The 13,150-nt window shown below is 56.9% G+C and overlaps 2 protein-coding genes across 5 annotated transcripts; one reads left to right on the forward strand and one right to left on the reverse strand.

The window, feature by feature from the left end:
- Positions 1–91: 91 nt before the first annotated feature.
- ACTMAP (actin maturation protease) lies at positions 92–6,785 on the forward strand. Of its 3 annotated transcripts, none has more exons than XM_072608253.1 (6): positions 92–740; positions 1,555–1,623; positions 2,729–2,853; positions 2,942–3,068; positions 3,178–3,248; positions 3,714–6,785. In XM_072608253.1, exons 1-6 carry the CDS (start codon positions 559–561, stop codon positions 4,025–4,027), a joined length of 888 nt encoding a protein of 295 aa, XP_072464354.1. In that variant the 5' UTR covers positions 92–558; the 3' UTR covers positions 4,028–6,785. The 3 variants fall into 3 exon arrangements, with proteins under 3 accessions (XP_072464354.1, XP_072464355.1, XP_072464353.1); XM_072608252.1 differs by having other exon boundaries at positions 101–740; positions 2,939–3,068; XM_072608254.1 differs by lacking the exon at positions 3,178–3,248 and having other exon boundaries at positions 96–740; positions 2,939–3,094.
- ITPKC (inositol-trisphosphate 3-kinase C) lies at positions 4,387–11,993 on the reverse strand. 2 transcript variants are annotated; one of them, XM_072608245.1, is made up of 7 exons: positions 9,525–11,992; positions 8,046–8,145; positions 7,605–7,818; positions 7,113–7,317; positions 6,457–6,558; positions 6,010–6,081; positions 4,387–5,670 (listed from the first exon to the last, which is right to left on the reverse strand). In XM_072608245.1, exons 1-7 carry the CDS (start codon positions 11,865–11,867, stop codon positions 5,467–5,469), a joined length of 3,240 nt encoding a protein of 1,079 aa, XP_072464346.1. In that variant the 5' UTR covers positions 11,868–11,992; the 3' UTR covers positions 4,387–5,466. The 2 variants fall into 2 exon arrangements, with proteins under 2 accessions (XP_072464346.1, XP_072464345.1); XM_072608244.1 differs by lacking the exon at positions 4,387–5,670 and having other exon boundaries at positions 5,734–6,081; positions 9,525–11,993.
- Positions 11,994–13,150: the final 1,157 nt, after the last annotated feature.

Raw genomic sequence — 13,150 nt, forward strand, 5'->3', positions numbered from 1 at the left:
CGCGCCCTTGTGCGCTGCGCATGGCCTGTTACGCAGCTCGTATACTTTGGAGTCTTACTGGAGGCGGGGATGGACGCTGATGGGGAAGGGGAGGAGGGGCAGTCTGTCACGTGATTCGGCGGCGGCCGCCATCTTGAGAAGGTGGTGGTTTGGGGGCGTGGGCGGGAGCTCGGAAACTTCGGCCTGGGTAGCCTTCTTTTCGCCCTCCCCCCTGCTGCTTCCTGCCTTTTGGACCTTGGCCCTGGAGCCCATTTCTTTGCTGGCACCTGCACCGGGCTCAGCCTGACCTTTGCCCTCTGGCCTCCCTCTTGCCCCCGAGGCTGACCCCAGACTTGAACTCGTTAGCTGGAAAGTCCCCTTTCCTCCTGACCTATTCTGGGCCCCCGCTCCACTCTTTGTTCCCCAGACCCCTTCCCCCCATCCCGCTTCACCCCTGACGGTCCCTCCCCTGGGCCCTCGGGGCCGCTGACCCCTGACCCTCGCTGCCTCCACCTGGCCCTGGGCCTGAGCCCCCAGACCCTCCTCCTCCGGCCCGTGCCCTTTGCACCCCGCCCCGCCATGGCTGCCGTGGGGTGCCCCCCACCCCCTCCGCTGCCCCCGCCCCCGGCCCCCCCTGCCAGCCCCCCCCACGTCTTCGGCCTCGAGAAGGGCCGGCTCCTGAAGGAAGCCCTGGCGAGGTCGGACCCGGGGCTGGGGGTTCGGGAGGATGTCCGCCGGCTCCTGAGGCTCCGCAGAGACCGGTAGGGCCCAACTCCCCAGGGGTCCCGGCCTCGCTGCCTCTGTCCCCCCCAGGGGCCCAGACGGGGGCGGGGGGCTCATCCACACCTCACACCCCTTAGGGATCGTGTGACCCAACTGGCATTTTACAGATGGGGAAACTGAGTCCCGGAGCAGGGAAAGGTCTGAGTCCACCCAGCCAGGAAGGGACAGAGCTTCGCCCCATGGGCAGCATCCCAGTGACCTCGGCGTACAGCCGCTGAGCCGGTGGAGCAGGAGGCCTTGGCCTGGGGGGTGCCGTGGGGGTGACCTCCATCCGGCAGACTTGTGCCCCGAGTTCAGGTTGTGCCCTCAGACGGGTGCTGGACGAGTCACTGCACTTCAGCCTGCCCCAGTTTCCTCATCTCCAAAGCAGGGATAACTGCAGACCCTGCCCCCAGGGCCTGAGGGGCGCAGTGCAGCCCCTGGCACAGAGTAGGCACTCTGTCCACCTTAGCTGTTGTTGTGAAACAAGGACCATGGTATGTGCGCCATCTGCTTCCCAGGATCGTGAGGGGTGTTAGGTGGATGCCTGGGAAAGCAGAGCTGGGGCACGCCTTGGCTCCCGATGGCCCTGCCTCATTTCGTAAAAACGTACAGTATGAGCCTAGCATGTCATCGGAGGCTGCCAAGTCCCACCCTTGTGGGGAGAAGAATGAGATGAAGGGAAGGGAACGCCCCACGGGCGGCGTCCCCTCCTTCTGGTCATCTCACCCAGACCATCCCCAGCTGGTGGGATGTGGCAGGTTGGCCTGGATGGCTTCCCGGGGACTCTGGCCAATGACGCGTCTTCATCAGTTTCAGGAGCGATCTGAAGTGGATCCTCTTCTGCTCCGATGTGCCCTCCCTCATCCAAGAAGGGCCTCAGTAGGTAGCCCTCCCCGCTCCCTGCCGCTTTCACTCTCCTGGGATGGGGCAGAGAACAGGGGTCCTTGATAGAGTCCACCCACCCTTGAGAGCTGAGATGGGCCCAGTGAGATGTTTGGGGGGAAGAACCAGGGGTCAGAAGGTGCCTCCATAAGCTGGGTCAGAGGATGGATCAGTATTGCATGATGACACACTGAGCTGGGATTTGTGAACTCTGGGCTTGGCCCGCCCTGCCTGCTGACTAGCTGTGTGACCTTGGACCAAGCAGTGCATTGCTCTGGGCCTTCCTGCCTGGGAGATGAGCACAATAGCTCCTGCTTGGAGAAGATGGCTTCAGGTTGCATGAAGCACCATCAGTCTTTTAATACTATCCTTGTTGCCTAGCCAAGACACTGACAAAGGTCCTCAGGATCCACGTCCAGGTGCTCGAGGCTCCCGGTACCCAGCAAGTACCATGGAAAGAGCCACTGGGCTGTCTGAGTCCCAGCTCAGTCCCTGTTTCTTCATCTAGAAAGTAAAGCCTGGACTAATCCAGGAAGGTCCTTTGCTGCTCCAGGCTCCTCAGTGAGGGGTCTGGACAGGGCAGGGGCCAGTCCTCCTTGTCACTGACTCATGTTAGTGCTGCCACCACTGCCCAGAGTGAGAGTCAAGGCCACAGAGAGGATCCCAGGCTCCATCGAGGGGGAAAGAGCCAAGGAGGGAGAGTAGGAGAGAATGAGTGGCTAGGTCCCCTTCTGTGGCCTCATGCCTAGTACACAGCTCCCCCCATCAGGCAGGTCTGATCCCCAGGCTGACCCAATTCAGAATACTCCCCCAGCCTTCTCAGTCCCTCCATCCTGCCAAACCTCACTGAGCCCTCTCCCCACTTTCAAGATTTTGGGGCCTAGGGTTTCTTCTCACACCTTCTGTTCCCTCAGCCTCCCAGGATGAGCCCTCAACTCTAGCCCTGGATTTCTTCCAGGAAAATTCTCCTTAGTCTCTTCAGAATGCTGCCTATATAGAAGTCCCTCCTCTTCCCGTTGTAGGCTGGCCTGGGAACATGCTGGAGTTTGGGGAGGGGCCTCAGGGCTGGGGTGACATTGCTTTGCCCTCCATCTCCTCTCAGGTGTGGGTTGGTAGCGCTGTGGATGGCAGGCTCTCTGCTTGCTCTCCCCCAGGACATCCCCTTGGAGAATATTGTGGCCGTGGCTCTGGAGAGAGGGTACACAGCTCAAGGAGAGATGTTCTCAGGTCAGTGAAAGCAGGGGAGATGGCAGCTGTGATCTAGCCAGACCAGATCTGCCTAGGACTGACACCCTCCCCCTCTTCCCTGCAGCAGCCAGTATGGCCAGGCTGGCCAAGGAGGTCTTTGGATGCCAAGTGGAGCTGCTCTCTGGGGGCCTGGGCGAGCCCAATCGATGCCACATCCTCCAGCACCTCATCGCAGGCTTCCCACTGCTGGTCCCGTATCCTTTACATGCTAGGGCCACAGGTACTCTTTGGGGTGGTATGGACCAAGAGAGGGGCTCACATCTCCTTGCCCTCCAGGTCTTGGCCTTGACTGGCCCTGCCCAGCTATGATGAGGACTACAACCATGAGCCCTGCAAGAAGAAGGGGCACAAGGCCCACTGGGCAGTTGGTGCAGGTAACTCTGGCTTAGGTTGGGACTGAGGTCACCCTACCCTTGACCTCAGTGCAGAGCTCTGCTACTTTAATAGCGGCTAGCCCTCAGAACACACCTTCCCCCAGGGGCAGTGGCTGGAGACCCTGGCTGGGACCAGGATTGTCCCCCTCAGCATCGGGTTCATCATCTCTGGAAGGAATGGGATAGGACCATCCCCACCTTGGGCTGGACTTCCTACTTCCTGGGGAAAGGCCAAGGAGAAGAGCCTTAAAAATAATAAGTGCCATGCATGGCACTTACCGTGCTAGGTGCTGCACTAAGCACTTTAGAAACGTTATCTTGTTTGAGCCTTGCTACAACCCTGGGAGGTGGGTGCTGTTGTTATCCACATTTTACTGATGAGGAAACTGAGGCAGGCAGAAGAGAAGTGTGTAAGGTCAGCTGCCAGGGATCAGTCATTGCCCTTCCCTCCCTGTCCCCCCACAGGCCTCCTGCTAGGAGTTCCTAGTCCAATACTGAGCCCAGATTATGAAGAGGACTCAGAGTTGAAGGGCCTGTTTTACCCAGCATCTGACAAGCTCCCTCTCCTCCCCGAAGACCCTCCTGAGGCCGTCTACCTCCTCTCCAAGCAGGGCAAGAGCTGGCATTACCAGCTTTGGGATTATGAACAGCTTTGTGAGAGTAACCTGCAGCTCACTGACCTGGCCCCAGTCAGGACCACAGATGGTAAGGTCTACGTGGTGCCTCCCGGCGGAGTGCAAGCAGGCCTCTGTGGCCAAAGCCTGCTGCTCCGACCCTAGGACTCAGACCTTCCCCCTGGGAGTCAGGCCTGCTGTGTGTGCACGTGTGTGATGCTAAGGTCCTTGGTTTCCCCATCCATCCTCTGTCCTACGGAGATTCTGAGAGGCCCAAACGAGCTGCTTTGGTGGTAGAGGAATGTTGGACCTGGAGAGCAGAAGCCAAGGCCTAGTCCTGGCTGTCTGTGCTATTACTTGGCCCTGGGACTTAGTTTCCCCTTTGTGTAGTGGAGTGTGGTGAGGGGATGTAATGTCTCATAAACAGCCATGCCAGCATGAGAAGAGCATCCTGTATTGTCTAACTGTGGATCCCTTGAGACTCCCCTCTGAAGGGAATTCACCAGAAGCCAAACTTGTGGAAAAACAGTCTTATCAGGCTTTGTTTATTTCAGGGAATGGCCAGGTCCCTTCCCCATCCCATCTCTTCCAGCATCAGCCCAATCTTCTTTATAAATACATAGAAAGAGGACCCACCCCCACCCCTCCATCCCCCTTCCAGGCCAGGAAAAGAAGCTTAATTAAGGCTAGAACTCTTGGGAGGCAGCGGGTATGTAGTGAAAAGACAGCGAGGGGGAAGGGAGGTCTGGCCTCGAACCCACAGCTCTGCTACTTCCCATAGCTCTGGGTAGAGAATGAGACATGGACTTGATCATTCCCTATAGCCTCTTCAAGTTCCTGGGTAAATGCAGACCCCTCCCCAAATATTCCTTAGGGAGCAGGAAGACAAATTAAGGGGCCAGGGTTTTCTCCCCTGTATCTCCTTCACCCTCAAGGTGCATGGATGGAGTAGTCTTTGGTTCTTGTGCTCAGAGAGGGCCAGGGTTGGCACTGTACACTGCCAGCATGGCACCTCCCATGCCCTGGGCACCTATATTATAGGCAGTGGTAGTTACCCACTATGGTAGGGAGCCTTTCTGGAGGAGACTCACTTGGCATCCCCACTCCTTAGCCTCTTCCTCCAACTGGAAGCTGGGAAACGCAAGCCCATGGTAGGAACAGCAGGGCAAAGAAGGCTCCCTCCACAACCCTGGCAGAGGCAGAGCCCTGAGGGCAGGCCTCCAGAGCCAAGAGGGAGGTGAGGAAGAGAGCAGAAATCACAGTGTTAACTGTGCTGGTGAAAGGGCCTTCTCTGCCAATGCTTCACCCCAAAGCATAGTAAGCAGCTGGTCTTGGGGCTCTGGCACCTTGTGCACAGCAGATCTGAGCCCATCATGCCCTGGCACTAAGTTTGGACCACCCCTACCCAGCATGGGTCCCCCTACGGGGAGCCGGGGTCACCTGGGATGAATGCATCCTGTTTCAGATGCCACCCCTGCTTCCTTTTAGCTCTGTCCCTTCCTGTCTCAACAGCTTAAATACCTTAAAATAAATAAATGCTAAGGTGAGAGCCAGGGGCAGCTCCTCCCCAGGCCTAAGTCAGTCTTTCCCTGTGAGTCTCTGGCTCAGCTCTCAGCCAAGCTGTTCAGAAGTTGGATGATGTTGTCCAGACCCCACAGGTAACCATCCTCACGATTGCCCTCTTCCCAAGGCAGCCGGTGGCTGAGGGTCTGGGGTGCAGGCAGAGGGACAGTCTTGCCAAAGTCGATCATCCAGACCTTAGCCAGGCCTGTCTGGTCATGGACGAAGAGGAGTGAGCTGCCTACCACCTGGGGGAGAAAGGTGACAAGAAGGCTAGGTTAGGGAGGGCAGGCTGGAAGGGACCCAGGAGACTAAGGAGGCAGGCCAGCACCCTCCCCCCTCCCAAAGACAACAGGATAGTACAGGGACCAGCCAAAGTTCACTCCACTGGTAAGAGAGGCATCACAGAGATGAGGGGTGGGAAACTGAGGCACAGACAACCAGCCCTCCCTTACAATCTCTAGAAGAAAGGGCCTCATAGGAGCCTTCCTAGTGCTGAGGGCAGGGCTGGATGGCCACCTCCCTCCCCCTCCCCCACCGTGTGGCTCAGGTCCAAGATCCAGTTCCCAAGAGGATCCAATGCTCACCTCGTGAGTCCGGAAGAAGGGGGAGTTTTCCAAGGTTTTTCGAAGCTCTTCCAAACGCTTCACATACTTTCTCTGTGCAGATGAGGAAGCTGTCAACTTCTCAGGACTGTAGGTGGGGGCAGACCTTCCTTCCACCTTGTCCTGCTTAGCCAAGCCTAGGAACTCTCCCTCTAAAGATGCCCAGACTCATTCTTGCTTCCCTAAGGAGGACCCAGCTCATCCAATCAGGATCAGAGCTCTAGAACTGGAAGGGGCTTTATAGGCCACTGAGTTCAACCCATTTCACAAATAAGGAAACTGAAGTCCATAAAATGTGCTAGGACCCACCTAAATTCAATGAGATGGTGAATGATAGGACCAGGATTTGAACCAAGGTCCTCTGGCTCCTGAGGAATCAAGGAGCAGGGATGAGTTTGAAATGGATGGGAAGGAGAAGATTTCACTCACCAGGAGGTTCCGGTCACCATCCACAAAGTCCTCCAGGACTCGGGTGACCTGCTCTGTCCCCTGGGTCTTCTTGAAGTTAGTGTTGCAGGTGCCATCCGCCTTCTGAGGGAGCATGGAGAAGGCATGATGGGGTCAAGGACAGTACCCCACCCACCCCAGGGTCAGCCGTGCTTCAGAACCCATCAGTGCACACATCCCACTTCCAGGTATCACCCCTTATATCCCAATCAGACCCTTACACTTGGGGCCAGAAGCTCCTGCATCATGGGAAGGTCTGAACTTGGAGGATTTTTGTTTTACAACTTTGATAAATGAATTTCAGTTATTAATTGGTTTCTGTTGTAATCTCATGTTTTATGCCTTTAAAAATAGTCTCCTGAGAATGAATCCAAGACACAAAAACTTTAAGGACCCTTCTAGTCAAAGGAAAGGAACCTGCCCTCCTCCCAGTTAGAATTCTTCAAACATGAAATTACTCAAATTTCTGTAACGTTTTAAAGTTTTTCTTATAACAGCCCTTTGAGATAAGAAATACACATGTAAACCCCCATTTTACAGATGAGAAAACTAAGGCTCACATGAAGTGAATGGCTGCAAGCTCTTCCCAATTGTTCCCTTACCTCCAGGGTGCGTGTGTCCCCCAGAGCCCTTCTCACCTTGATGCCCTCAATCCGGAAGCCCAGAGTGGCCGTTGAGCTCACGGTCTCTCGCCACTGCATGTAACGTGGCTTGGTGACAGCACCCTGGGCATGCTCCTCTGGGGTGGGAGCGCTGGGGTCCACAGCCACCATCTTTTCATACATGTCCCTTCGAGGCCGGGGACGCTCTCGGGCCTTTGCTAGCTCTTCCTCCAGGTATGTTCTTGGGGGAAGATGCCAGGGGGTAGGGGTGAGGGGTCACATCAGGTACCACCACCCTCCACACCACAGAGCTGTCTCAGGCCAATGTTAGGCTAGGAGCCTTGAACATCTATGCCCCAAAACTCCTCGCCTTCCTTAGATCCCACAGAGTCCTCCCAGCACTCTCCTATGCCCTCTGTGCCTACTCACTGCCCACCAGCCATTTCCCTGGGGCTATCCTCTGCCTTCCTGAGATGATTTGGCACTAAGGAGTCCACCCAGGGGCCCTGTAGTCCTGCCAGAGCCCACCTGGTGCCCATCTTGCAGTCCATGATGGAAGGTGTGCTAAAATCAGCCAGCAGGTCCTCCATCTGGTTGAAGGCCTCTCCATCCTGCTCCACCACCCCATAATAGGTCGGTACAAAGGGACGAAGAGAGTCCCCCATCAGCTGTTCCAAGCTCCGCCGTTCACTCTCACAGAACCTTTTCAGGATCCGCCCATCCTCCCCAGCCTGGAAGTTCCCTGGAAGCAAAGCAGCAGCTCTCTGAGGGGGCCAGAACTGGGGCAGAGAGAGCCCGCCTCCCTCCACACACCAAACTAGAGATCAGGGATCCTGGCAGGCCTGTCCCACAGCTGCCTCACTTCTGTTCCCTGCCTCTGTTTCTCTTTCTTTCCAAGGTGGAGAAGGGACAGTGGCCAGTTGGGGCCAGAGCAGCTCTATACTTCCCATGCCCAATCCCAGCCCATACCCTTGTGTCCTGAGAGCTGGACCCAGGGATAGTGCTTTCTGAAAGACACAACAAAGGGCGCACAGTGCACGGCTGTCTTCAGCTTCCTCCAGGACATGTTCTAATTGAGAGAGAGCAGAATGACAGAGGGATGAGGGAACCCCTCCCCCCAGGGATGGCCCCACTGACAAAGGGGGAAAGAGACAGAGGGATGAGGGAACCCCTCCCCCCCCAGGGATGGCCCCACTAACAAAGGAGGAACTGGGGAGAAGACAGTAGCCCAGACCCTCCTAAGGGCTCCAAGCTCTCCAGTCAGATCGGCCCTTCTCAAAGCCTAGGGGAGAAAGATCTGAGGAGGGATGGAAAGGCCAAACGGGGACAGACAAGGAGGCAGAGACGGAAACAAAAGAGGGAAGGGGAGATGGGAAGATGACCAAGGGAAGGGGGACTAGAAGGAGCTTGGGGAGACAGGGAGCCATGCCAAAGGAAAGCCATGTTCCTGGGCGGCCCTCCCAACTCCCATTCAGGCTATGGGAGCATGAGGTGGGAGGTTCAAATCCAGTCTCCTGGGGCCTGCTGAAAGAGCGATTTCATGGGCAGCAGGAGAGGTGGGGAAACATGTGATTGAGGTGTGCCAGAGTGAAAGGGACAGGGCCAAAAAGCCCTGGACTGGGAGATGGGACACCTGGGACTTTCCTTACTGACTCACGAGATGCACTGGGAGATCCCCCTCCCCCTTGAAGCCTCAGTATTCTCATCTATAAAATGAAAGGACTGGGGCCTACAAGGGCCTTCCCAACTCCGAAAGGTGGAGGGGAGAGACAGAGATGGTGAGTCTGAGACACAGCAACATGACAGTACGTGATTGCACGTGCCAGCCTCCTGTATGCACATGCATGTCTCAGCATGTTCTTTTCATGTGTCTGTTTACATTCTCCTGGACTGCTGTACCTTCATGCCTATGCATGAATTTGGATTTCCTTCACACTTCCTGCCCTAATTGGGGGGGCAGGGAAGGGGTCTCATCTGAAGTTTGTTCCCAGCACTCCCTCTTCCAAGAAGCACCACCACCCCCACCCCCCAGACTGAGAGGAGATGGGTGTGGGGCAGCCACAGCTGGCATCCTCACAGAGCCTGGTAGCTTGCCCCAACCCCCAGGTGCCTGACCAAAGAATTCCTGCTCTATCACTCACACACCTGGCTCCTGGTCCCTCCAAACCAGCCTGGTGAGGGCAGGTAGGGCCCTGACTCACCGCAGGCCCCACCCCATGTTTTTGAGGCATGTGGAATGGGACAAGGAGTAAAAACAAGTTGAGTGAAGACCCTCCTTAAGAAGAAAAACCAGGGCCAGTGGGGATGAGGGAGGACAGACCAGGGCTGGTGGAGGTGAGAGGAAGGACAGACCAGGGCTGGTGGAGGTGACAGGAACGAGAGTAAGAATGTTCCAGGGAAGTATGTGTGGAAAGAAGGGACAGGTGGGGTGGCCGGGGCTCTATTCACCCTTGGACCCTCCTCAGGATCACTGCTGCCTCCACCACCGATGACCACATCATCCTCAGACTCATCAAAGGACGAAGCAGATGAAAGTCCTCCGCTGCCACCAGGGCCTCTGGCTGGGGACCCCACAGGGTGGGATGGAGGACCTTCTTGCTCTCGGTCCAGCAGTCCTGTTCCAGGCTCAGAGGTGATGATCACCTGGGGCACAGTCCCCTGCGGACCCCTGGAGAGCAGGCGGTGGCACTGTTCTTCCAGCAGAAGGAACTCCAGGGCCTCCCCTGGATCCCCCACCTCCAGGCACCCTGCAGGAAACCTGCTGTCTAGAGTAGCCAGGGGCCCATCCTGAAGCACCCTGGGCTCAGAGTCATCTCTGGCCAAGTGTCCACAGAGGCCAGGTCTGAGCCCCGTCTCAGGGCTTTCTTTGTCCGGCTGCCTCCCAGTGCCAATATCTCCATCCCTGGGCCTCCAGAGGTCATCTTGCTCTGTCCCCACCAGAGGGCCATCTCTCCTTTGATGCCCCACAGTGACTTTGCCATCCAACTGCTCCAGCAGACCCCTACCTCCTGGCTGTAGTTCAGAGCCGTATCTGTGAGACTGGGCCCAGGTACTGGGTCTCTCTGCCCTTACCAGGGAATTATTCTTGAGTGCCAGTAACCAGGGACTGTCTCTGTCCGACTGTCCCATGGAGACATCTTTATTTGACTGTCCCCAGAAGTCACTTTTCTCTGGCACCATAGGAGGCCCATGTCCACTGGCCTGATGGTTGGGGACATCACCAGCCTGTTTCCCCAGAGGACCCTCATTCTCTGGCTTTGGTACCGGGCTGTGTCTGCCTAGACCGCCTGGCCATCCCCAGACATTGTCTTTCTCAGGTCTCACCTCTAGGCAGTCTCTAGCTGGTTGCCCCTGGGAAATGCTGCCATCCAGCCTCCCCAGAGGACCTCCCTCACTATCTGGCTGTGGCACACAGGAGTGTCTGTCCAACTGTCCCCGGCAGTCCTGTCTCTCTGACTGTGCCTCCAATTTGTCTCTCTTGGGCCACCCAAGAATGGTCTCAACATCCAACTTTCCTAGGAGATCCTCACCAGTTGGCTGTGAGGTAAGGTCTTCTCCATCCAGCTGGCCCCAAAGGTTGTCCCTCTTTGGATCACCTCCCTCCAGCCAGCCTCGGAGGGCATCTCTGTTCAGTGCCCAAAAGCCACCTCTCTCTGGACTGAGTTGGGAGATGGTTCCATCTGGCTGTGCTTCTGAGTAATGTCTGTCCAACTGCCCGCAGGGACCTATTTTCCCTGGGCTTACCTGGGGGGTATCTTTGTCTGGCAGTACCCAGAGGCTTGCTCTCTCTGTCTCAGGTTTTGCAGTGTCTTTTTCTGGCTGACCTGGAGTGGAATGGTGATCACCAGTCCATTTTGTTTGATGATCATTTGTACCTGATTGTTCCCCAAAGCCAGCTTTCCCTGGCCTTGCCAGGGAGACAACTCTGCTGTGTCTTCCCTGGGGACCATCTTTGTCCCAGTGATCCCAAGAGCCAGCTCTCTGCAATTGTCCCTGAGGGCTGTCTCTGTCCAGTGGAGTCTCAGGACTGTCTCTTTGCTTCCATTCACAGGACCCAGCTCTGCCAGGAATCACCTGGTAGTTGTCTTTGTTTGGCTGGTCCCTAGAATCCTCCTGTGCTGGCCTTGTTCTGTGGCTGTCTCTGTAGGGCCCTCCGTGGGAGCCTTCTCTGTCCTGCAGCTCCCAGGGGCCAGTCCCCTCTGTCCATCCTTGAGAGCTTCCTCTGTCCAGCGGAGGCTCAGGGATGTCTATGTCAGGCTGTCTCCAGGGCTCAGCCTCAGCGGGCTGATCCTGGGACCTGATGGTGACCAGCATCCCTAGAAGTCCGGCTCTGGCCAGCTGATCCTGGGGCTCAGTGTTGTCCAGTCGGATCCCAGCAGTGTCCACTCGCGCCTCGGTGGTGTCCAGTGGCCCCTGGGGCCCGGCTCTGCCCCGCTGACCTTGGGTCCCACCGATGTGCAGCTGATCTCTGGCCAAGGCAGTGTCCAGCATCCCCCTGGACCCTGCAATGTCCGGCGTCCCCCGGGGGCCTGCGGCGTCCGGCCGATCCTCAGCAGTGTCCGGCGTCCCCGGGGGCCCTGCAGGGTCCGGCCGATTCCCAGCCGTGTCCGGTGTCCCCCGGGGGCCTGCAGCGTCCGGCTGATCCCCAGCCGTGTCCGGCGTCCCCCGGGCCCCGACGGCGTCCAGCTGATCCCGCGGCTGGGGAAGCCCGCCCCCCTCGGGCCCCGGGCCCCGACTCCGCCGCCTTCGCGCCTCCGTGGCCGGCTGCGCCCGGCAGGGACAGCGTCTCATGCCCTCCTGCAGGCTGCTGAGCTAGGCTCCGGCCGGCCGGGCCTGGCCCGGGATCCGCCTCGGGCCCCTTTAAAGCCGGGGGTGTGGCCGGCCCGGGGCGCCGCGGTTCCGGGTTTCCCTCCCTCTGCAGCCGCCGCTTCCTTCCGGCCCAACCGCGGCGACCAAGGGGTTAACTGAGGCCCCGCCTCCTCCAGGTCCCGCCCCTCCCAGGGGAAGCCCTGAGCCCCGCCCAGGACGTGCGTACGGTGACGCACTAGGGGGAGGGAATCCCTGGCCCCGCCCCCGCCGCCCAGACCGAAACCCGGCAGTCCCGGGAGCCTCTCCAAGCGTCTTCCAAACATCCTGGGCGTGACCCAGCCGGGGCCCCGAAACTGGCCTCGGGGTCTACAAGACCCCGTCTTACCCCTTCTGAGCTCCCTCCATGTCCTAATCCAGAAAAAGAGACCCGCTCTCAGCCTCAGTCTCCTCATCTGTAACGTGGGACAATGAGGGTGGTTGTGAGGGTCTGAGTCCAGTGCCAGCTGTTACTGTTCTCGTTGGAAACGGATTTGGGGGAGGACGCGACCCACACATTTTGTCCTGTGCTTGCTCCTTGCCTTCCGCAGAATGATGCCTCTTTGACTTGGGTAGAGCAAGCCCCTTTCTACTCCCTCTTTTTAATCTCTTTAAATGCACCCTAGAAAACTGGGAGGACCCCCGGAGTTCAAAGGCGTCAACCTCTTTATCCCATCGGGTAAAATACTTAGGAGGTCCTGAACGAAAGGAAATTTATCGGCTGACTGCTGAGAAGATCTGGTGGGAATGGGTAATACTAAAAGGGGCATTCTTTCCTTTGTAACAATTTAAGCATCCTCTGTGGTTTTAATAATTAAGTACCTTTCGTGTCTGGATGCCCCAAACCACAACTTAACCAAACTCCTAGGTAAGAAACAAGCCTTCTCTTTTGCTGTTCCATAGTTGGGTCACATAACTGGGAGAAGAGAAATTATGTATTGTTGAAGGCTACATATATGTCATCCTTGGAACTGTGAGACTTTTGGATAGCTTGTGTCAAGCTCTTGAGTCAATCAATTTCAGTTTACTCATTTGGGAAGTAGCTAGTGTAGACCCTGAAAATTATTGCAACACTATCATCGTTACTGTCATTGTTGGTTTTGTACAGGATAACAATTCCTACAGTCTGTGTCACACAGGGCTATTTCAAGCCTGGAGTGAAATGTGTGAAAATCAATTTACCACCCTTAAAGCAAAGTACAAAGGTTAATGATTATAATTATTATAAA

This window comes from Notamacropus eugenii, chromosome 5 (assembly GCF_028372415.1).
Source record: "Notamacropus eugenii isolate mMacEug1 chromosome 5, mMacEug1.pri_v2, whole genome shotgun sequence".
NCBI classification, from domain to species: Eukaryota; Metazoa; Chordata; class Mammalia; order Diprotodontia; family Macropodidae; genus Notamacropus; species Notamacropus eugenii.